At 35.5% G+C, this 25,947-nt stretch overlaps 1 protein-coding gene across 11 annotated transcripts in view; it reads left to right on the top strand.

Moving 5' to 3' along the window:
- The window catches only part of ESR1 (estrogen receptor 1), a 305,928-nt gene that overhangs the window by 243,335 nt on the left and 36,646 nt on the right, over positions 1 to 25,947 (top strand). For all 11 annotated transcript variants that reach the window (XM_006915762.3, XM_015592380.2, XM_015592376.2 and 8 more), the window contains one exon: positions 7,992 to 8,130. In XM_006915762.3, coding sequence (XP_006915824.1) covers positions 7,992 to 8,130 — 139 coding nt within the window. The remainder of the gene's footprint in view (positions 1 to 7,991; positions 8,131 to 25,947) is intronic.

Below are 25,947 nucleotides of genomic sequence, written 5' to 3'. Positions count from 1 at the left end.
TCCAGAGCAGGAAAACACTGCTGGAAAATTTTTGAAGTAGAGTCTGTGTACACTTCTGTGGGTAAGTCTAATCACTTTTCACAGGAACATTATAAGGAATGTGGTTCCTTGAATGCAGTTCTGGATGGGAGTTTAAAACCAAGCAACCATTGAGCAAACTCGAAATCAATTTCGTCTTTGGTTTTCCTTCTGCAGAGAGTAGCACTGGGCCACTCATTGTACCTAAGACCTTTTCGAAGGAAAGACAATTTTCTGTATTTAGTTTATACCTCATGTCTGCATTATAAGAGAGACACCTGGGAAATACCTTGAGTTCTTCCAAGAAACTCTCTATTGGGTGTTTTGTTTTGTTTTGTTTTTTCATTTATATAAAAATGGGAAAGAAATGCAATTACTGCAAACAATCTTGTTAGTTTTTATTTTGAACGTGCCATGGAAACACCACTTTTGAATCTGTATAGGTAAAAGCAACTCTCAGAATAAGAGATATTGAGCTCTGTTGCATTGTTTTGAAGAAATTGGTAATGATGCCATAAATGTCTTTATAGTATTATGGGAAAATAAAGCAATGTGCCTGGTCAGGCTGCACAAGCAAGATTGAAAAGTGTGTGGATTCGTACAGATATCATGACTTTTACTGTCTATAATTGTTTCAACATGTAGTCATTTTACTAATGGGTATTTGCGACAAGCACCATTAATTTTAAAAAAGCAGTACCTTTGTTTATTTTAAAATCTTTAGACTGAATTCTTCAATCTTTACTCAAATTAATTGGCTGTCGACTATGCTAAATGTGACATATGTTAAAATATCAAATTGTGACAAATGTTCAGTTCTTCCTTTGCCACTGTTTTTTCATTAAATTTATTGGGATGACATTGGTTAATAAAATTTTATAGATTTCAGGTGTACAATTCAATAATGTGTCATATGTATGTCGCATTGCGTGTTCACCATCCAAAGTTAAATTTCCTTCTGTCACCATATACTTGACCCCTTTTTTCCTTACCCACCTGCACCCTACCCTCTTCCTCTCTGGCGGCTACTAAACTGTTGTCTGTATCTATGAGTTTTTGTTCGTTTGTCTTGTTTGTTTGTTGCTCACAGTTTTATATCCCACATAGAAGTGAAATCATATGGTTCTCAACTTTTTCTGTCTGACTTATCTCACTTAGCATGATAATCTCCAGATCCGTCCATGTTGTCGCAATTGGCAGTATTTCATGTTTTCTTATGACTGAGTAGTATTCCATTACCAACGGTTTTTATTGCTTAGCATTCATCTTGAAAACACAGCTTTACCTCCTAAGGCAGACACCTCAGGGCGAGTCTCATTCTGTCCTGAGGTAAATAAGGAGCAGCAAGCACAGTGTGGAAGTCTGCTGAGTTCAGTAGGAAACCATTGACCATTTATCCTGGGGGTGTATGAATACAGCTGTGTTCTGGATTTGCTAAACATCTTGAAATGCTTTGAGTGTAATAAAACCCCAAACATTCTTTTTTTCCCCCCTCATTTTTTCACGTATGTATTTTCAGAGAAATACAATCCACATGCTCTTGTTCCCTCCACTTTTAAATCATGAAAATGTTGTTTTGTAAGAGCTGTTTGATGTCCAGGAAGTCTTTTATCCTTTTATTAGGTTATTTTTATGTAAAAAAGAAAAAGAGAAAACAATAAACAGAAAACACAACATGACATCATGACCTAGTCCGGGCCAACACAAAGTGACCGATTTAAATTTGAAGTTCCGAATCCAAAATATTTTAAAACGCAAGTCTCTCTGCGCTTTGCAGAAACAGTGCTCCCTTCTATTTGGCAGCAGAAGCTGCAGGATTGTTGGGATAAAGCAAGGATAGGAGAACGAATATTTATTGAGCAGCAACGCTGATACTGGGGGACATGTGCTAACTGCTTAATTTTTACAATAACCCTAAGTGGTAGGTCTGCCCATCTGCATTTTATAGATGGGAAGGGCTTTCGGAGATCTTAAGTACCTGGCCGTCGGCCACAGAAGGATTTCAAGCCAGGTCTACCTGACTTTTCAGTTCATACTCCTCTCATTATTTCCATTCTCCTCATTCTCTTGCTGTGAGTGTGGGTGCTGTACCCTCCAGGCAATCAAGAAGTGACTTGGAAATACCTAGTAATCACATCTGAGGATGAGGGTTATTGGAGGCTCAAGAAAACGGCAGCTTGGTATGGGCAAGGCAGATACTTCGTACGATGGTTGCTTAAGTGTTTTGGACAGGGTTATTGTGCCGGAAGGGAGTCTGTGCACACTTCCCTTTGTTAACAGCAGGGGGAAGCCAGGACACACACGGGGGTGGTGATGGAGGGCAGGCTTGGGAGGAGGTTTGTGCTCTCACTTGTGATTCACAACATTTCTAAGCAAGTGATACTCTAGTACCCTTTATTTTATTTTGTAAGAGTGGTACATATTTGGTGGGAGTGGTACATGACGTTATTTAAGTAGATTAAACCCAAAGAATATTTCAATGTTTGTAAGTTATAGGAGACATCTTAAAGCATTATCACAGATTTAATGGGATTCCCTATAATGGAACTGCATACAAAAGAGAATCCAAGATTTTATTTGGAGGGGGTAAGGTCATATTCGACTATAGCATGGGGTATATGGTCCATAATATGGCATATATTTTCTGGAGAAAAAGGAAAAATTACAAAGTGGAGGTCAAGAAGACTGCTTAGCATTTGAACTAGGTTCTCGGTTCTTCTGACATTATCTGTTCTATAGGTTTTGTCCCAGAAATGCCAAGTTTTATTCAGCTTGTAGCTGACATTGTGCTGTAATCTCATGTTCCCTTCTCTCTCTCTCTCTCTCTCTCTCCCTCTCTCTCCCTCTCCCTCTCTCTTTCTCTCTCTCAAACTTATTCTAATCTTGCACTGAGTCTTTGGCATAAACAGAAAAAGAACTGAGTCATTTAAATCTATCTTCTTTCATTGAGTTAAGGCAATACAAAATGAATGCAACGGACAATCTCATAACTGACATTTTGGAGAACACCAGGGTCATCTGATGACCAAACATGATTCATGATTTTGAAGGTCAGGAAACTAATATATTTTTTTTCCAGTGGATTTACTAAGGGAACCAAACACCTGGCTTCTAGTTTTGTAGATAGTGCTCCCCAGAAAAAGTTCCTTTTTTCTTCTACACGGTTTCTACCTTGCTTTGCATCTCTATAGATTGTATGCCACACAAATAAATATCATTACTATAATATTTATTTTTTTCTCACGTCTCTACTGAAGAACCACTCTGATTTATGTTTTATTCCAAAGCAGTACAGAACTTTACATGCATTTATATGATATCGGTCACTTTACCTAAGGATCTCTGCACACTTTTCAACATTATTTCTAAGAGCCTTGCCACATTCAGTATAAGCGAGGGAGCTTAAAAGATTTCCTCTGCACCAAGGCAGATTGGGCAAATTGTATGGCAGTCCTTAGCAAAGTGGGAAAGCGGGCTTAGAGTCTTATGGGGCCCAAGGGAAGAGGGGAAAGACATACCATGAGCTCCTTCCACAGTCAAAACTTGCTTAAAAATCTTGGAGGAAAAGTAGTTACTTTACTGTGAAAGACAGAAGCAGAATGCCTGTCTTTGGCGACAAGGCTGGAAATAATGAGTGCTTGTGTGTCCAGGGAGGGTCTTTTTCTATGAAAGAGGACTCCCTCAACTTCATTAGACCCTTGCTCACACAGTGGGTAGGGAGTAGGATCTGAGGCGTTTCTGTCTGTTTCTAGTATATTCTATCTCTGGACACTCTAATATTAGACTTGTGAATGTCGACGAGAAAAAGATTCATGTTCATGTTCTTTCAAAATTTTATTTTGTAGAATGAGATTTCCTTGCATCTTATTTCATTTGATTTCAATCAACTCCTGTTACTACTTTTTAGGTGTATGTTTTGTCCCATTGATGTGGATTTCACAGGCCCACAGCTCCCTTGTCACTGTCATTAAGATAAGAGTCTCCAAGTGATGGAGAGTAAGTCAACTCTCACTGTGTAGCCTGTCACTGATGCTTCTACTTTTAGCCCATAGATGCAACTACGTCCCATCTTCATATTGGCGACACTTTCAAATGTTCAAGAAAGGCATTGTTGAATGCCTCTAAGTTATTACAGCAGATCCAGTTGAAATTGCATATTAGATCATTTTTCCTGTTTATACGGAACATAAGTCAAGGGATTGAAACTTCATGTCCACAGATAGTTGGCCCAGTATAATGTTGTTTGGTATTTATTGAATTGCTTTCCTCCACTGATTATGAACAGAAATTAGTAATGGACATGTATTCCATACCCAGAGGGCATTTAGCTCCTATGAGACCAGTATATTGGAGACATTCCAACTAATAACTTACTTCAGTAACCATCACCTTCACTGAGAAGGTGACAGTCTTTTGTCACCTTCCCCTGTCCTCTGCCCCAAGAATTTGCAGAGGGCACTGTGCAAGAAATATAATAACCCTTGTCTATAGGCAATATGAACAGATGGGAAAGATAATTAGGCTATTTCTTTTTAAGAGATCTACATCATTTCAACAGAAGGACTCAGCAATTCTACTGGACTTAGACTGAAAGCTGTTACTAACAGATGTATTTCGGATAGATTTCATAATCACCAGACTTGTAGGGTAGGTACAATGGTTATGGTGAGCTTCTGAGGCTCGCGAAAGACCACTAAAACTGTCAGACTTAAATAGCACTCAGGTTCTGAAGTGAGAATTCAAAAGTATGATTCAGTTTAATGTTTAAGGTTGCCACTAGAAAGTGCTTCTTTGGTTTTCCAAAATTGATTGGGTATATGGCCAGCTGCCGTTCTCTTGGGAGAAACCCCTAATCTCACCCTGTGTGATTATTCGAGGTTTATGGAGGCTATTGAACGGCATGGTGTAGGTTTCATCATGGGTGACATTATCACATGCTAACATTTTTCCCCACATAAAAGTGTATGTCATGAAAGAAAAGACCTCCCTTTTGAATGTTAACATTTCTGAAAGTGAGTTTAATTTATAGGGTAAGTTTACATTGCCATTATGAGAACTTCACCCAAAAGACTGGGGTGAAATAGAGAATTCAGACATCCCTGAGAGCTTCCCTTATAAGAACCGTATCCTGGAGTGGTTTCTCATATCACACTTTGGATACTGGGAAAGAGGAGGTTTCCTGCCGCCTCTGGCAGGGTTTTCTCCAGAGTAAGCCTTGCCCATTTCTACCCAATGCACTGGAGAGGCAAATAGCTGCAAGCTGCAGAGATACTGTGCTCCTTTTTCTCCCCAGGAGACTTGAAACCCAATCATTGTTTTTTAATCTTTTCTTTTTTTTTTTAACATTTTCAATTGTAGTTGACATAAAATGTTATATTAATTTCAGGCATACAACATAGTGATTAGACATTTTTATAACTTAAAAAACGATCACTCCGATAAGTCTAGTACCCACCGACACCAAACATAATTATTACAATATTATCGACTACATTCCCTATGTTGTAGTTCACATTCTCAGGACTGTTTTTATAACTGGCAATCACTGTATTATAATCCCTTAGTTTTTCTTATGAACAAAGCTGCCCACTTTCTCCCTAGTTGTAAGTCCTCTTTTATGTGAGTGAAACCACTCTCTCCAATGGGAAGGCGCATGCTCTGTTTTGGGCCTTGGAATGCTGAGCGCGGGAGCAGAAAGTGCAATAAATTTGGACTTTAAAAGAGCAGAATTTGATAGTATCATGCTTGCACTATAATGAGTACACAGTCTATACAGGTATGTGCATAATTAATGTGACTGTAGTGTAAGATAATGATCTGTTGGAAGTACATGAAAAGATGCTCAATATTATTAGTCATTACAGAAATGCAAATTAAAACCACGATGTCAGTGAGTTACTTCTATACATGTACTAGAATGTCTAAAATTGCAAAAACAGACCATACCAAGTATTGGTGAGGATGTGGAGCCACTGTGGTGCTCTCATCTATTTCTTCTGGGAATGTCAATGGAACAATCACTCTTGAAAACAATTTGGCAGTTTCTTAAAAAGTTAAACATACACCCACCATATGTCTCAGTCATCACGCTCCTCCATATTTACCCAAAAGACATGGAAGCATGTCTGTGCAAAGAGCTGTACGCATATTGCTCAAAACAACTTTATTTATGATAGCCTGAAACTGGAAATAACCCAAATGTCCAATAAAAGGAAAAGCAAAATGTAATTATGTATGGATATAGCCATACAATAGAAAACCACTTAGCCATTAAAAGAATCGACTATTCATACATGCCACAACATGGGTAAGTCTCAAAATAATTATGCTGAGTTAAAGAAGTCAGACAAAAGGACGAGAGACTCTTGGGAACTGAATTAATATGATAACAGTGGGACTATAGGAAGGAGAGGAAGTATTTTAGCTTTATTTCAAAAATAGAATTGACAAGGCTTGATAATGAGATGATGGCTAGACAGGGCATAGACTCTGAGGTCTTTCTCTAGCTTATGCTATATATGTTTCACTACGTGAATCATCACCTATTTGGCGGTAAGGATTATGTGAAAGACGGTGCTTAAGTATATTAGATGATATGACAAGCTAACTCTTTAATATTGATCCCATGATAATTCCACAGTCCCCTAAAAGAAACATCCAGTAAGCAAACTATCAAATCTTGACTGCTCAAGGAAAATAAACTTATGTTTTGGCTTTTTAATCAAAATGAGTATAGATAACTAGTAAAAGTATAATATTAGTTAGAGAAAATGAAGAAGAAGACAAAGAAAAATGGGATCCCTAGAGTCAGTCTCATGGATAAGAGAGAACAAAGGGTTGAGAGCAGAAAGAGAGTGAGGAAGGAAATAGATTCTGACCAGAAATCTCAGGGAAAAAGAACAAGGAACTGATGTGGAAAGCAGCAAACTTTATGGACGTTTTGTTAATTTAATTCCTCTGTCATTCTAGCATATATTACTTTGTGTGGTTGGATTTACTGGCTCAGTCGATCCAAGGTCTATAATTAATTGCAGCTCATAAGAGGCAGTGTCAGTTGTGGTCAAGGGCATGGCTTCCAGAGACTGTATTTCCATCTCTGACCTTAACAACCATTTAAGCCTCTGAACATCTGTTTCCTTATCTGTAAAATGGTATCACTCCTACCTCTTAGAGATATCGTATTAACAAAAGATTAAAAGAAATTGTGTACGGTGAGCACTTAGCATTGCTTTTAATCCTTAGTAAGGGCACAGTAAATTGGTCTTCTTTTTCTCCTTCTCCTCTTTGTCATTATTATTATTATTATTATTGTTATTGTTAGCACCGCTATGTTGCCAGTGATGATTGGAAAAAGCTTTAATCTCCCAAGAAGTCATTAGAAAAGAAGGGCATATTTTAGTGTTTATTATCAGAAGTGATCATATCATTCATTCTCCTCCAAGTGATTTATTTACATATGCTATTTCATTAGTATTTTTTATACAGTGTGAAAAAAAGAGCATGGCTTAGTGATGAAGCAAATAAATAGGAATTCAGCGACTGTGGTCCTGCTTACTCTCTAATTTCTGTTTGGTTTAAGCAAGTAATTTAAATTTCTTGCCCCTTAATATCCTCAACTGAAATAGAAATGAATATTAAGATTAATAGTCACATAGGGCTATTAGAAATGTCTAAGTAGAGTACATACCCATTTTAATACTATTTAAATACAGAACTTTCTAGAGAGCTAAGTGGGGTGCATAAGTTAGCTTAGTTCTGTAGAATCGACACTAAGGCACAAAGAACTCCATGCCACACCGAAGTTCATTGACATAGCTAGGTTTACAAATAGTTACTATCAAGTGCTTCTAATACATGTTATTTCATCCAATAGAAAAATAGACCCTACCAGTTCAAATATCTGGCTGCATTCCCTTCACAGTCATGGCTGCCTTTTATGTTCAGTCAGCAGGGTTCTTCTTGTCTTGTTTCAGGCTTTGTGGATTTGACCCTCCACGACCAGGTTCACCTTTTGGAATGTGCCTGGCTGGAGATCCTGATGATCGGTCTCGTCTGGCGCTCCATGGAGCACCCAGGGAAGCTCCTGTTTGCTCCCAACTTGCTCCTGGACAGGTGAGTGAACTGGCTGTGGCTTGGAGGATGAATATCCTTCATAATCCCCGGTCGATTCCCCAAACTCTCTTCTTGAGTGCACCACAAAACTTCCAAGAACTTTATCAGCTATGTTTGCTCTATAAATGGGTGAATCTGGGTGATGAACGCCAGTCGAGTTCACAGAAATCTATGAATACCTTTCTGCTAGGCATCTCCCTCAATTAGCTCTATTATTTAAAAAATATATATGTATATGAATGTGTATATCTATACCGTGTCCGGTATTTTCACGGTGAAAATATATGTATATATGTATGTGTATCTATGGATATGTGTATGCGTGGGTATTTATAAAACTAGGAACTGTAATTTTCTAATTCTGCTTTCATCTTGTGTTATATAAAAGAAATGATAGATAACTTTCCTTTAATTAAAAAGTTTTTTTTTTTTTGGCGGGGGGAGGGACCATGTACATACAAACCACAATAGCTTTTTCATTTCCTTTTCCAATTTTCCCATCAGTCAATGAGGAAATCTGACCAGAGTTCTGAAGGCCATTTCATAAAAGTTGCTCATTTTAGAAAATGAAGAAAGAAATTTAACTCTGGGTGGGGAACTCACACTGTAGTATACATGTGATGTATTGTTGAATTGTACGCTTGAAACCCATATAATTTTGTTAACCAATGTCACCCCAATAAATTCATGAAAAAAAAGAAAAAGAAAAAGAAAAAATACCAACAACAACAAAAAAGAAAATGAAGATTTTACTTTTCAAGCTTTCTACCTTATTTAACATATTCGATTTGGGTTGACTGAGAATGTGAGTCCCATTGTTGTTTTTGTTTTCAGGCATTACTTAGAGTAATAGAATTAGACATTACTTGACAGCAGCTACCACTGAGGGAGTCCCTACCTGGCATCGGGCAAATGCTTTACATATATGACCTCATTTAATTATCACAGCACTCCTAGGAAACTTGTCATTCACATTTTACCAGCTTCAGAGACACTCTGCATCAAGCACCAAGCTAGCTAAGGTGGGAGCCAGGACTGGAATTCGAGACCTATCCAGCTGTGGCCCATTCATTTGGGCCTCCTTTCCTGTGTTCATGTTCTTCACCTTTTTCCCATTCAGCGATGTCTCCTTCGATTTGCTGCTGCTGCCTTTAGTCTCAGATATCCCTTGTCATTGTGGGCCACATCACAATTGGAATGGAAAAGGACCATCTTCTAATTGTTTCTTGCTAACCTGTTTTGCCTCTGCTCAGCAGTCTAAGGCTGCCACGTTGCCCACGATGCATCATTGCATGTTCCTTTGCACGAGAGTGCCACATCATCTCCCCATCTCCTGTCCTGCTCCGGCCAAACTCCCTGGAGCAGTTACAGCAACATTGATTTAAGCCCTGGAGAAGTATACAGGTGTTGGTTCCTGTTTGGTCATTGTGTGTTACTACAGCTTTTGAAAAATCGTGACGATACTGTCCAAAAAGCAGATTTTGCCGTCCGTGAAATATTCTCCCATATCAGTTTCACAAAATCATGGAGGACGGCCACTAGTCTTACTTCTTAGGACTGCCCTCACATCATATTCCTTCAGCCTTCTCGAAGATGTCTGCACAGTGCTCTGACCCTTTTTTCGTTCCCTTCCCTTCCTTTTTTTCCCTTGTCTTGTTATTCATTTCCTTCCCATATCTTTTCTCCTCTGTTTTCCTTCGCTTTTCTCTTCCCTTCTTTCTTCACGCATCTCCTCTAACTCCTCCTCCCACTTTTTCTTCTTCTTTTAAAAACACTTTCCTATTTGCAGTAGTGTGGCTCTGTGACCAAGTTATAGCCAATTTGCAGATGAAAATCTCAGACCTCATGCATGTTTTCCTGCTGCGGATCGGAATGTGTCTTCAATGTTCAGATGTTTTGGACATTCCTAACTGAACTGGTCTGCTTCATGATTTACCACCCCATTCATACCACCTCCTTCATATCTATCTTCCTAGGTTCACACTTCCTGAGAACAGTCATCGAGTCATTGCATTTTAAATATGAACAGGGTTGTGACATTACCTCACTCCAGTGAACTCATTTTGCCAATGAGGTGATATTGCCTAGGATTTCATCAGCCACCTGCTTCTCTTTCTTTCCCACAAACTCTCCACTGTGGTTAATTTTCTCCCATGTCTCTCACTGCAGTATGAGTGAATAAAAGTTCTCATCTCCATTCATTCCTCCTTTCTAAAACTCCAGATTTAAAGTCCCTACTTTTTCTAGATCAGGATTTCTCAGTTTCTGCACTACTGACATTGTTGGTTAGACCATTCTTCTTGTGGGGGACTATCCTGTACATTTTAGGATGTTTAGCAGCATCCCTGGACCCTACTAGATGCTCATAGCACCCCTCCTCCCCAAGAAACATTATCTTCCTTATCAAGTTTGTTCCTTTTCTTTTTTCTCTATATTAGTGACATCGGCATTCACCTAGACATAGATGCTATGAAGTTTAAATTTAACCATGGATTACACTCCTCCCTTCACCAGATTATCTAGTTGACTGTCAAGTCACTTCTGAACTGTTTCCGAAATCTATACCTCCCTCTTGTCTCCATTCCTTTGCCCGAGGACACATTCTTCTTGTCCTTCCCCAGATGATTGCCTCTCTTGCCCGGCCATCGCTCCTCTTTCCTGTAGTCAATTCCCCACAGTGCTGCTAGAGATTTTGTTCTAAGGCTCAGCTGGGGTCCCGATGCTTCCTCACTCAGCTTTCATTGGCTCTCTTCATTCTGTAGAAGGTCTCATCTAGATTTCTTATCTTGATAATTATGAATCCCTTTTGCAAGTGTCACAAACACAAACATCGGCAGAGCTGGTCAAATGATGTAAATGAGGAAGGCCAATGGGTCCAAAAAGGGAGTCCTGGGGCTTTGGTGAGCCTGGTGAGCTCTTGCCGCCCAAGCTAAAAATAACCGTGCATTAAAATCAGCCTGAGAACCATGAATGTAACTTTAACCGCAAGTTTTTCTTCCACTGCTTCTGAAAAGCCCTCTACCTTTAAGATTTCCTATTGGAACCTTATCCATTCTTTTAAAGCTCATTTCAGATGTCATTCTTCCATAAAACTTTCCTTCAAACTCTCTCCTCTTCAGGAAGAAAGTAGCCTTTCTTTTGTCTGAGTTCTCATTGTGTTTGGTTTGTACTTCTCCTCATCTCATTCTGCCGTATGTCAGTTATAATTGTATGTGTTACCTTCCTTATAAGCTCATCAAGTTCTTGTGGGCAGAAGCTAGATCTTGTTCATCTTTTTGTTACCTCCAATATACAGAGTCATCCATGAGTCCCATTGAATGCTGGTTAATTGCGATGGTCAAGGTCACTCGGATGGTTTACGGCAGTCAGGAGAACCCACATCTTCTGATGGTCATTTCAGGTGTTCTTGTCATCAAACTCACTCACCTCTTATTTATTACTACGCATCAATTTCTGGCTTAATCCCTTGCAGAATTTGCAGAAATTAATATCTATATGTTTTGGAAGGAGTTTTTTAAATTACTAAATGCATTTGGTTTATGCTTACACTTCTGCTTATACTCTACAAAACTGTTATGTGACTTTTAAATTCCAAATGCGGATAAGCAAAGGATCTTTTCCCCCATAACTAAACCCACTACGAAATTAAATCCTCAAGATTCGAATACATTTAATACTTAGATACATGTTAATGCTTAGAAAATTATATAAATGAATGTATATTATATAAATAGTATAAAATATAAAAACTAAAATATGATCTAAATGTAAAATTTTTTACACTTTTCTAATTATTAACATGCACCTAAATATTATGAAATTTCAGTATCCTCTTGTACCCTCTTGGTCTTAGAGGATAACTGCTTTTGATGACATTGATATACACATAACAGTAAAAACAATTGTGACCAGGAGCCCATTGGAAATGTTATACATCTGGAAGGTGGCTTTTGCGTGATGACTGAGAGCATTGTTTATGTTGTTGCCTCGCAGGCTGGCAACCTCCTTGACAACATTTCCTCTCTGATTATCCTGCGTCACCCTGATCTCTATGTTGCTTTTCCCCATCTTATTGTTCACAGGAAACACTGTTTTGTTTTTGTTTTTTGTAATAAAATATAGAAATCCATAAGCTTCGAAGCTAAATGTTTGAAAGCCGATAAGCAGAAGACGAGTGTTAGCTTTATCATTTTTATTTTATCTCAGGTTTACTGACGTTAACTTTGAAAATTCTGCCACCTCCATAGGCTGTTTACCTTTGCATAGAAATAGGGAAAAGAGAAGGCCAGAAGTCAAGCAGGCCTGTCGCCCATGGATTACCAGGGTTACTAACTGAAGACAGGGGTTTGCCTGTGATTAATTATAATGATGTCCTGTTCTCACAAACCTTTGCAAATCCTGGCATTTGTGCTTTCCAAGGCTATCAAGAGGGTAGAATTTACCCCAGGCTTTCCTTGTAATTACTCCAATGTTAGTATTGGCAAATGGGGTTTAGTGATTACAGGAACATAAAAACTTGTTGGGTTGCCATCTCGCATTTGTGAGCACAGGACACATTTTCTATCTTGCATCCTTTAAAAAAAACGTTATGCCCGATTTACAACCCTGATGACAGCGCATGATATCTTGATTCTGGTAGCATGTAACTTTCCTGGTAGTCATATGCTTGAAAGCTAATTTTATCCTCGCCATGCTTAGCCTACCCACAATTTCCAGTTCTCCCCCGAATCCCGTAGCAGTGAGTTCCAAGCACTTAATGCAGTCATCACTTCCTGTGAAAACCAAGAAATAAAGGTTATTATAAGGTATAAATAAAGAACCCAGTAATTTCTTTTAGTGTGTGTGTGTGTGTGTGTGTGTGTGTGTGTGTGTGTGTGTTTTATAAGAGGAAAGTTAAAGATAATAAGAAGGCCTGTGAAAGTAATTGGGAAATGGAGAAAACTCATTTTTCCATTCTAGCACCTAATCCTTTGGTGTGTTTTGGCACCAGAAAACACAAAATATGTCCTCTGTGTCAACTCCGAGTGCACCTCTTCATTTAGTCCTGCTTGAGTGCTCACACTAGAAAAACATAGATGGAAAACAGAAGCAGAAGTGTTTGCCTCAGACTGTTCCTTGTGGGGTCTCTGTTTTCGCAGGAGTAAAGTTTGCAATCGCTGGAAGGCAGGTGTGACGTTGAAGAAACAATGTAAATTGCTTGTTCAGTGAGACTATCCAATTTCCAAGGCACTGTGTAATTCTGTTTTGCAGGCACCATCGGGCTAACAAATTCTGAAAAATATTTGTGGATTTCTCAGTAAAGCCAAAGCACTCTCTTTCAACTCTTATTCACTCTCAGAGAAAAAAACTATTCATCCATTTGAAAAGCAGGGTTTAATTGGACATACAGAATATTCCCTCTACCTAGCTTCTGGCCAGAGGGTTGTTGATGTAGCTCTTTCCATCACTCCCGCATCAGGAGGCTTTGCCTGTAGGAAATAGTACTGGACAACAGAAAGTTCTTTTATTTGTAGGCATGGAAGAGGAATAAGTTCTCTCAAGAGAAAAACAGTTTGCTGCGCTCAAAGAACATTTTGCCTCTTCTACTAAATAGCAGATCGTTTTGAGGAGATAAATTCATTTTAAATAGGAAAAAAAAAGTCATTTTCTAGAAGAAAGAGCATTCTCATTTTACCTGTTTATTGTAAATATTTCAGAAAAATGTGAATAAAAACATGCAAACAAAATAATGTTTCCAGCAGAGCTTTCATTAGCTTTTCTTTTATAATTGACTTTTTCTTTTCCCTGTGTAAAACTTGATGTAAATTCTTTGCAGATTTTTTTTTTTTTTAACTTGGAAGAGTGAAAACTAGAGTTCTGAAGTAAGTTGATGAATTCAGAATGTCCTCCCTCCAAATTTTCTCGGGCATGAAGAGGAAGACCTCCCTTTCAATTCCCTGTTCAGATTTCTCCCCTTTGAAAAATGGGTGTTACACTGACAGGGAGCAGTAGCTAGGGGAGCAGATGTGGGAGGAGGGAGTGAGCGTCCCATCGGCAAAGTCAATCCGTGGCTGTTTAGTTACTCCAGTACCTTTGCCCTGAATTCCCTCCGTAACTTTCCAGAAGTGCTTTGGTTGGCCCCATTTGTATTTTAAGAACTTTGTTTAGAATGTTTTTGTTTTGCTCTACCTTACAGAATTGGCTGGAAGTAATGTGCTGGATTATCTTCTATACTTTCTATATTTCAACCATCCGATGACAATATAGGTAGCAAAGAGTTTTACTAGTTTGTATTCTCACTCCAAATCCACTGATTCTTTTGAGTTCTGAGCACCTAATTACTTAATAGCAGATACCAATTGATTGATTCTTACAAGTCTTTGGATTAGCATTCTGACAAATCTTGGGAAATGAAACTATAAAAAATTGAGGCCAAAAGAAGGGAGAAATTAGCCAAACTGTCATATTACCTCTGTTGGAAAATGATTCCAAGTATCTATTGGACAAAAAAAATTTGCATTATACACTGTAAATGGGTCAATGATGGGATATGTGAATTACATCTCAATAAAAATATTACACACACACACACACACACACACACACACACACACACACACACACACTGGAATTTCAGGAAAAGTGAATTTGACCAACAAGATCGTCAATCATAAAAGTGCTTATAGGGGTTCTATTGGAAAAGGTAAAAAACAAAACATTCAAATCAAGGTTTCTCCTTAAAGACAACAGCAATTAGCTAGCACTATGTTCTAAAGCTTGCTAAGGCACAAGTCTTTAACTCCTCAAGAGGAATAAGCCTATAAACAGTAAGGATCCACTGAGTATAAAATCGCTCCAGAGGAAAAGGCATAATTCCAACCAAAGAATTAATCCTGTGTGGGAGGTTAATTTGACTTTTCTTACATTTTATATACCACTTTATTTTTGTGTTTACCATGTATTATTAACACTGAACCACCAGCTTAATAGATTTAAAATATAATCGAAATAGTATTTTTGATGATGTAATTCTAAAATGTCTGAATCTTATTTAAGTCATACATGCTACACAGGGAAAATCAAGTAATCCACCTCTCATATCTGCTTTAATCCTAATTACCAAAAAAGATCCTTATTTGTTTTAGTGAGTGCCATTAAAGCCCAAGGGAGATGGCCAAGTTCACGTCTGCGCTAGTTGGAATTCAGTTTAAGTCAATTTATTTATTGAATACTACCACATCTCTAGGATTGTGCATGATACTGGAGATATGAAAAAGAGATGTGTAAGAGGCATATCTATCCTCAGAGATTTTACTGTCTAGTGCTTAACTGATATTAGTGTACAAATGAATACAAGAAAAAGCAAGCCATTATAAGCAGGCCTGCACTGCATCCCACATTATTTATATCTAGTTTATCTTCCACTATCACTCCCCTTTTTAAAAATTGAAATGTAATTGACATATAACGTTATATTAGTTTTAGGGGTACAACATAATGATTCAATATGTGTATATATTGCAAAATGATCACCACAATAAGTCTAGTTAACATCTGTCACCAAAACAGTTACAATTTTTTTTCTTGTAGTAAGAACTTATAGTTTCTTTAAGAACTCAATGTCTTAGTTTTCAGTGTACAGGTCTTTCACCTCCATGTTTCATTTTATTCCTAGGTATTTTCTTTGCATTGATGCAATTGTGAATGGGATTGTTTTCTTAATTTCTCCTTCTAATAGTTTTTTATTAGTGTATAAAAACTCAGCTGCTTTTTGTATACTAATTTTTACCCTTCAACTTTATAGAATTAGTTTATTAGTTCTAACAGTTTTTCGGTGGAGTCTTTAAAATTTTCTGTATATAATATTATGTTATCTGCAAATAGTGACAGTTTTTCTTCTTCCTTTCCAATTTGTATGCCTTTTATTTCTTTTTCTTGCCTAATTGCCCTGGCTAGGACTTCCAAAACTATGCTGTGTAAAAGCAGTGAGTGTGAACATCCTTGTTTGCCTCGTTCCTGATCTTAGAGAAAAAGCTTTCAGCTTTTCACTATTGAGTATGATGTAAGCTATATGCTTGTTATATGTGGCCTTTATTATGTTGAGATACGTTCCCTCTACACCACTCTGTTGATAGTTTTTATTATAAATGGATGTTGAATCTTGTTAAATCTTTTTTTTAACCTATTAAGATAACCATAAAATTTTTATCCTTTATTTTGTTAATATGGTGCATCATATTGATTGATTTGTGAATGTTGAACCATTCTTGCATCCCTGGAATAAATCTTGCTCGATCATGGTGTATGATCCTTTTAATGTATTGTTAAATTCAGTTTGCTAATATTTTGTTAAGTACTTTTGCATCTGTGTTCATCTGTAATTTGTTTTCTTACAGTGTCTTTGGTTTTGGTATCAGGCTAAAGCTAGTCTCATAAAATGAGTTTGGAAGTATTCTCTTCTCTTCTATTTTTTAAAAACGTTTGTAATGCACTGAGATTAATTTTTCTTTAAGCATTTGGTAAAATTCACCATTGAAGCTGTCTGGTCCTGGACTCTTCTTTTTTGGCATGTTTTTGATTACTAATGCAATCTCCTTACTAGTCATTTGCTTGCTCAGATTTTCTTTTCTCTATGATTCAGTCTTGACAATTTGTATATTTCTAGGAATTTATCCATTTCTTCTAGGCTATTCAATTTGTTGGCAAATGATTGTTCATAGTAATCTCATAATCCTTTTTCTTTCTGTGCTATCAGCTGTAGCTCTATCATTTTCTAATGGATATGGATTCTAAGTGAAAATCAATCTCTTGTTTTATGCTTGCTTTTATAAACTGATTCCACTGTTGACATTTTTATGCTAACATGAATATACTTATTATTCATTGATCCTGCCTAAAAGCATACTATGTTTTGATATAACTGTAAAAGCGAGATTTTTCCATATATTGGTCCTTTGGAGCTGGCAGGAGGGTAGCAGGGGCTTTTGGCAGAGGTTTATCCATCTCTGTGGTGGATAACTACAGTTTACACATCTTTGAAATATTACTTATATCAAGATGTTAGTACTGGTTGAGTATTTTCCTATGTGACAGCTCTTAATTTTATGAGTGGATGGAGGTTTGACTTCAAAGTAAATTAAGTTATTAGGTCTATTTCCATTTCTTGTTGAAAGTTGAAATTGTCTTTATTATTAGTGGCATGGTTATAAGCCCTTATGATCTATAATTAAGTTTTAATCTCTTTTCTTGATATTATTGATTTCTCCCTGTGGGCTCTTAATTCAATGAATAAGGATAAGATTTCTCTTCTGATGCTTCTAGAGGCGTTTTTAAGACATTAAATATTCCTATTTGTTATTTTACCTGCATTTTTATTTTATCAAATGAAAAGGAGATATAAAAAGCACACTGTCAGTTTTTCTTTGGTTTTCTATCACAGCAGAGAATCAATTTCTTAATCTGTTTACGTATTTACCACTCGCGGTGGGCATAGATTCTAAGATCCATCATGACTTCATTGTTGGAAAATAGGAGATACCAAAAATGTGATGATGATAAGAAAAAGTTACTGCATACCCCTGATAAAGCAAGGGCTTCTTCTATATCATTTGATACATGTCCAAGTGAGCCTGCAACTGAATCCATCTTAGCCTCCAAGGAGAGCAGAGCCTGACTGAGCCCTTAATTCAGTGTGGCTATGGTGTGGCATGTGGGGATGAAGCTTTCAAATGTGTGGTCTCGAAAGGATGGCAGTGCTATCAATAGGAATTAGGAAGACAGGAAAGAGTAGGTGTTGAGGAAATTAAATGTGTCTTTCCTTATACATTCTGGGCTTAAGATATAGTGAGCATATACTGAAGGTCATGTCCAGCAGAAAGTTGGATCTCAGAGAGAGGTGGAGATAAAAAACTGGAAATAAAAGATTTGAGTATTCTCCATAGTTAAAAGTGTGGAATGGATGTGATAAGTAGGCATGACAGTGGAGAAGGAGGTGTCCAAAGGGCTGAGGAAAGACCTCTTAAAAGGCTGAGCTTTAGGAGTTATAAGTAGAAAAAAATCCCAGCCTGATGTTGAATCAGAGTTGTTTGAGATGTAGAAGCACAAAGTCTCCGATTCCAAGGAAGGGCTAGCTCTCAAAAAAAAAAAAAAAAAAAATGGTGAATTATACCAAATACTACAGAGAGGTGGGCAGGAATAAGAAGGAGAAATAAGGATTTGTTAATTATGGGGTTAACGTTGTCTCTAAAGAGAGGATTTTTAGTGAAAAGGTAAGGAAAGCAGTGTACATTTGTTAAATGAAAGCATAATGTATGAATGAGAAAATGGGTAGGGAAAATGAGAGAGAGGGAGTACGAACTAGCTTTTTGAGATGTTCAGTAATGGGAAGCAGTGGAGCTCTAGTTTTTGACAGCAGTGCTATGAAGGGGCAACTGGTATCCTATCTCCATGCAATGATGTCCAGTGAGAATTTTTTTGGTAGCATTATGAGCGCATAGATTTTTGCTTATTCAGTGTGTATCAGTCGATTGATTTGTTATCCTTTTTTGATGCTCAAGTCGTCCTATCTTTGGTGGATGAGAATTCCTTCATGTCGGCCTTTGTGTGATTTGAATACAAGCCTTTCATCTCCGGTGCCTCCTTGCTGAAGAGCATAGTAACATTGTCAGTTTTTCTTTGGTTTTCTATCACAGCAGAGACTCAATTTCTTAGTCTGTTTACGTATTTACCACTCGCCATGGGCACAGATTCTAAGATCCATCATGACTTCATTGCTGGAAAATAGGAGGTACCAAAAATGTGATGATGATAAGAAAAAGTACTCTCATCCTCATATTGCAAATTTTCTGCCCCAGATTTGGAATCAGCTGTTTCTATAATGGACCCTCGTTTATTTCAGAGAAATCGGAATCCAGAACTCAAGATTGGCACATGCTGTGTTCACTACTTTAGAGTTGCCTTAGCTTCTTCGCCTTTTAAATGGATTAAATTCGGATATAAGCACCTTATTTTATACTGATATTTTCAATTCAAACTTTGATTTCTAACAACATACATATTATTACTCATTTGATTATCTTACATTGTGTGAAAATATTTAAAAAATAATAATACCAGTCTTTCTACTAACAATTACACCAGTTAAGATTTCTAAGTTGAATATTTAAAAAATAATAATACCAGTCTTTCTACTAACAATTACACCAGTTAATACAGTTGAAGATTTCTAAGTAGCTCTGTTTGTCTTTCAATTATATTCCACTGAGAATAGAAAATCAAAATATTATGTTTTGCAGACGCTTGAAATAACTCTTCTCTCTGATGCCACCAGCTTGATATAAAGTAAGAATCATTCATTTCAACTTGCTTTTCATTTTTATATTTTTTATTTAATTTTTTTGAATATATAAAATATTTGTTTCCAAAGTCAAAATTTTTATAACCAGGTTATTCAGAGTCTAACTTCATTACTAGCCCCTCCACTGGATGCCCCTTATAATATCATATTTGAATTAAGATTGGCTACATATGATGAATATAAGTATGTATATATATTTACATGTAATCGTATCCTGACTCCATACACAAAAATAACATATTATATATAATCTGCATATTGTTTTCGAGATTACTACATATATGTATTTAAAGATCTTCTTTATTCCTTTTTATGATTATTTTATAAGCTGTTGGGTGGAATCCCTTATCCATGGGTTTGTAGGTTATTTCCAATCTTGTGCTATAAACAACAACAACAAAAAGGCCATAATAAATAACTTTGTGAATAAGTCATTTTGTACTTTTCTTAGTTGTCTTTCTGACATATTACTAAAAGTAGGTTCAAAGGTACATGCATATGCAATTTTGCTAGATATTGAAAAATTTACTATCGATGATATCGTATCATAGTGCTTTTTTACCAATCTGTTTCTCCACAGCCTCTCCAACAGAATATGTTGCCAAACTTTTGGATTTTGTTTCCTCGATTTTTAGGAGCTCCGTATAGACCAACTTTTCTCGATATAAATTGTCAATATCTTTTCTCGAATTCTCATTTTCATTTAAACTGTTTATGCTAAATTTTGAGTAAAAAGCTTTCATAAAATAAGTTTTATAGCAGAAATATATTCAACTTTTATTTTATTGGGAGGGTTTTTCTGTCCCTTAGCTATAATTATATTAACTTCTGCTTGCTTCTGATACTTTTTAATCTTACATTTTGGGTCCATTTGGAATTTATCCTGATATACAGTATGCAAGAAAGGTTGACTTTTATGTTTTTCCAGATGGCTTTTCTGTTTTTCCAACACCATTTATAAAAAAGTCACTATTTTTCTCAAGCGCTTTGAGATGGACCCTTAATTATACACTGAATTTCTTTATAAACTTAAGTCTTTTTATAAAATTTTAATTATCTGCTAAGATTTGTCTATGAGTCAACATCACATAGCTTTATTTATAGCAGCTCCAAATTGTAGAATAGTTAATGTGAGAGATATTTCTCATATATCTCTCCAAAACTGCCTTTTGATATTTTAGGGTTTTATAGGTTCCTTTTTTTTTCTTTCCATGCAAACTTTAGAATGAACTTAACTCCATAAGAAAGTTTGTTGATAATTTTGTTAAGATCGTGTTAAATATAAATTGGCTTAGGGAATATTAATGTCTTTATTATGTTGAATCTTCCTATCCAAGGTGTGCCTTTCCATTTGTTCAAATCTTTTATTGTATTTTTCAGAAGTGTTTTCAAGTATCCTTATATATATTTTGCATATATTTTAAAGATTATGTCTAGGTATTTTATATATAATTTAAATAAATACATATAGTATGTATGTAATAATTGATTTATGCATGTTATTCTTATAGACTACAACCTTACTAAATTCTCTTCTTGTTTAGAGTAGTTTTCATTATTTTGGGGGTTACCTAATATACAATTGTCTCATCTGCAAATAGAGATTGTTTTACCTCTTTCTATCCTTAAGTATCTAAATGTTTTTTAAAATAAATTTATTTATTTATTTAAATTAGTTTCAAGTATATAGTACATTGGTTAGATATTTACATAGTTTATGGAACAGTTTATGTTAAAACAAGGCCTCCAACTTCTTTAAGGCTCCATTTTCTTTCTTACTCAGCTGTGAATCTCCCCCAAAACACTCAACACCACCCTCAGTCCCTCACTCTCTGGGCCTTCCATTTTATCCAAATTGGAAATTTTCGATCTATTTGAAACCCATTTAAGTAGATCATCCATGGAGGTGAGGGGTTTTTCTGTTTCCTTCTTTATGACCGTTTTCTTCAAATTTCTTAGACAGATTAAATGCTTCAATGAAGTCAATGGCTGGTTTAAAATTAACTGCTAATATGTACAGAGACTACACAGAGTTATTCAGGGCATTTAGGTTGCTTCCATATCTTGGCTATTGTAAATTGTGCTGCCATGAATATTGGAGAGCATAGATCTTTACAAATTATTATCTTGGTTTTCTTTGGATAAATACCCAGAAATGCAATTGCTGGGTCAAAGGTATATCCATTTTTAATTTTTTGAGAAACCTCCATACTGTTTTCCAGCATCTAAATGTTTTTTAAAAAATCTAATTGCATCGAATAATACCTCTAACATCTTATAGGTAGCAAATAGTAGCAAACAGTGGGCATCATTTCTTTGTTCTTATATATTCATATTACAAGAGTTCCTATGGACTTCTATATTATTGGGTGTTTTCATTAAGAATGAAGGTAACTGTCATTTTTGCATCATAATTCATAGGCAAGTTGGTTGTAAAAATTTCCCTTTTATAGTCTTCGCATTTTGTTACCAATGTTACACATGCCTCATGAAACTAGCTTGAAGTTTTTTTCTTTCCTTTTCTATACTCTGGAAAGTTTAAGTAGCATTGGGATTATTTGAGCTTTAAAATGTTGGCAGAAATCTCTTTTGAAACCATCTGGATCCGGTGGCTCCCTCAGAGGAGACCTCCCTAGAATTTTTAATTCTTCTGTAATAATTGGTTTCTTTAAACGTTTTATGTCTTCTAGAGTCAGTTTTAATATTTTAAATCTGATAAAGTTACCATTTCATCTAGATTTTCAAGTTTATTGCATTGAGTTGGACAAAGTAGTTTCTGACTATTTTTAAAAAGTTTTCTCTGATTTGATGGTTACTTTCACCTTATAATTTATTTTGTGTATTTATCCTTCTTTTAGAAAACTTAGGTCAGCTAGTGGTTTCGCTGTTGTGTCAATTATTTTCCCCAAAGAACTAGCTTAAATTTTTAAAAATTGTTCTAATTGTTTTCTACTTTCTAACCTGTTATAGTTTTAGCTTTATTAAGTCTTTCCTTTTGCTTTCAGTCAGTTAACTTTGTAGTTCTTTCTCTAGCTTTTGGGGTTGATATTTAATTCATTTATTTTTATTTCATAAAATAGGTAATTAATACAAAGAATTTTCTCAAAGTTCTGCTTTAGTTATGTACCATAGATTTTGATATATCCTGCTTTAATATACTTATTTCTAAAAATTCAGCAATTTCACATTTATTTTTCCTTTTCTTCAAGAGTTGCTTAATGAAGAGTTTAAGTTGAGAGGGCATTTAAGTCTCTATTTTATACAGTCTACAGTTGGATTTTACTTTTTAGCCAATCTGAGAATATATTATACCAATTTATATTTATGGATATAGTCACTATGTCTAATTCAAGTTCTTTTTTTTTTTTTTTTCCAATCTGAGAATATATTATACCAATTTATATTTATTGCTGTTTTATTTATTTTATTTTTAGATATTTTGCATTTTTGCTGTTTGTTCATTTAATATATATTGAGTCAATTTTTCCTTTGGAAACTGTTTGTTTCCTACTATGAGAAGTAGTAAAATTAGCGAGTACCTTAACATTCCTCAACTACCTTTTAATTTTAGCCATTAGGATTATTTCAATGTTAAACTTTCTGGTGTTAAAAGTACTTAACGCTTTTACTACTTGATTTGTTGAATCAAATAATGCCAATTTACTCTGCTAACATCTGAGTTAATCTAATAATTTCTGTGACTCTTCCTTTCTCGTCTTATTTTTATTACTTGTATTTTTAATATATTGTTAGAGCTTATAATACTTTTTGTCACCCCTACCTCCAATTTTTAGTGTTAATGCTGTCATTAGATATGTTTAATGTCCCCTCCTCAGACCATATGCTGGTGGCTCTCTAAATTTTTTTTTTAATTTAAAAATGTTTCTAATTCTTTTTCTGCCTCTTTCATGGGGAAAGTTTGGCCATATACCAAACCATGGGCTCACATTTTTTCTCAAGTATTTTTAAAGGATCGCTCCACTGTTTTCTAGTATGAAATGTTGCTGTCAAGAAGTTGGATGACAGGCTGATTTTCTTTCTTTTGTTAGTGATTTGGACTTATAGTTCACTTATAGAATACTTATAGTGGTTTTTTTTTTTTTTTAATAGCCTTAAATTTCAGTAATTTTATTAAGGTATTTCTCTGTGTTGACTATTTTAGGTCAGTTTTCCCAGGTACATGGTGTGTCTTTTAAATACATAGATTGAAATTTTCTTTTACTTCTTGACTCTCTTGCTTTGTAGTTTAAAATAATTGTTTTGCTAAATTGCTCTGGTTTGATTATTTAGTTGCCTATTTATACGTATAAAGGATACCCTTTAGCCATACTCTATACTTATGACTTTCTCTTAAATCCTTTTATTACTTTTCTTTACTCTTTGTCTTTATATTCTTTATCCTCCTCACTGTGCTGTCCCATAGAATCTATTTGCTGTCATGTACTAATTTAGTCTGTTTCTGGATTTTTTTTCTTTATTTTCAAATTTATTTTATCGTTTTATTTTTTTCCTATTCCTGTTTTATTTTTTTTCCTGTTGTTTGGCCATCATTTCTGCATTTTCTATTGCTGAAATGTGCAACTCTTTCAAACCTTTGATCATTTTCTTCAGTATTTGTAATTCATTCTGAAATATTAGGCTACAGTTTTCATCTGCTTTGCAGATGGCAGTTTCTTGAAGAGTTAATTGTTAAAGCACATCCAAATGAATCATAGATCTCAACCACACCAAGTTTTTACTAACAACTAGCAAAGGATAGAAGCTAAAAATGGGCATAAACAAACACAGCATCATCCGCCACTGGAGGCACTCTGAACCATCTGATGGAATTTTTAAAAGACCCTTTTTCTTCACTGAAATGTGTTTTGATTTTTAGAGTGATAGACAACTGCTAATACGAAAAACAAATCTATTACTTTATACCAGCAACAAATACTGAACATAATTAAATATATATAAGTATATGTACTTTAACTTATAATTATATATACTTTTTATGATAGTAACAAAAACTATAATGTATTTGGAATAAAATTAATAAAATTATAGATGCTCTAGAGCAACAATTAGAAACCTCTGTTGAAAGACATTAAGAATATAAAACATTTAAAAGAATATAAAACATGGCTAGGAAAATTCATTATTCAAAACATATCAATTCTGCACAAATTGACCTATAAATTCCGTGTATTTTCAATCAAAATCCCAACTTCATTCTAAAATTTATATGGTGGAGGTCAAAGACCAAGTATGGCCAAATGCTTCTGAAGACTGAAATGAAGACGGGGAGATTGGGTAGAGACCTATAATAATAGTTTCCAAGGTAATAAAGTTATTATAAATAAGACAGTATGATATTGGCATAGAAATAAGCACAGTGACTTATGAAATAGAAAGAGAGTTTAGAAACTACATCTAAGAACATCTGGTCTATGTAGAGAGAGCATTGAGACTGTGAGGGAAAGAAAGAAACATTACATTAATGGTCCTGAGACAAATGGTTATCTACATAGGAAAAAAAAAAGAAGAAGAAATTCCATCTTCATAGCATGTGAAAAAATTAATTTGAAGTGAATTAAGGACTTAATTGAGAGACAAAGCTAAAACTTTAATAAGAAAATATATATATATTTTGGAATTGAGAATTAAAAGTTGATCTCTCTAAAATTAAACTTTTATAAAGAAAATGAAAAGAAGGTAAGTTGCTAGAGAAATCGGCATCTTTTAAATAGTGCTTTATAAAGTACACATGTGTTATGAAAATTCTTTTGTATGAGCCAAATATGATGCTGAAAATATATTAAGGAAAGAGAGAACAACTTAAATAGCTCACGATGGCATTCCCTTTACGTCCATCATCAGCTAAGTCAGGAACCTACATTGCTTTAAGTTTTCTGAAATGCGAAATGGAAATAGATGTGGGCCCTCACAGATGCATTTAGAGATCGTATGTTCAGGAGAGTAGAATTGAACTGTTTTAGTAAGAGTCATAGGCCCAATCCTTGAAAAAGATGTTGGTTGAGTTTTGTATAGTAAGTAACTGCAACACAATAAGACTCAAAAGCATTTCAGTAAAGTGTGGGTGGCAGAGGAACAGGCTGCTTCAGGAGCTTCATTAGGTTCCTCTGAACTGGCGCTCTCCAGGTTGTTGGGGGGAACCCTATTTACCTTGGCTCAGAGTAAATTTTAACCAATATTGAGGCTCAAGAGTAGGAATCAGAATGCAGCCTGAAGTCCTTGGAAATATAGTGGGCGGGGTAAGAAGGGATAAAAATGTTTTTCTAAAAGCCCAGAAATGGGTTCATATTTTGTTTATCACACGTTTCCAGAACAGTATGTTATGGTGCCAACCGCTGGTGAAATGGTAGGATTAGACTTCGATCTCTAGTTTAGTTTCTTAAAGAAGTTTCTGGTAAATGAGAGCAATGGCATTGGCCCAGTTTAGTGTTATTCTGTTAGACAATATAATTTCTGCATGTACT

Source organism: Pteropus alecto, unplaced genomic scaffold (genome assembly GCF_000325575.1).
Source record: "Pteropus alecto unplaced genomic scaffold, ASM32557v1 scaffold176, whole genome shotgun sequence".
NCBI classification, from domain to species: Eukaryota; Metazoa; Chordata; class Mammalia; order Chiroptera; family Pteropodidae; genus Pteropus; species Pteropus alecto.
The sequence above is the reverse complement of the archived record's forward strand: the minus strand, read 5'-3'. Positions and strand labels throughout refer to the sequence as shown.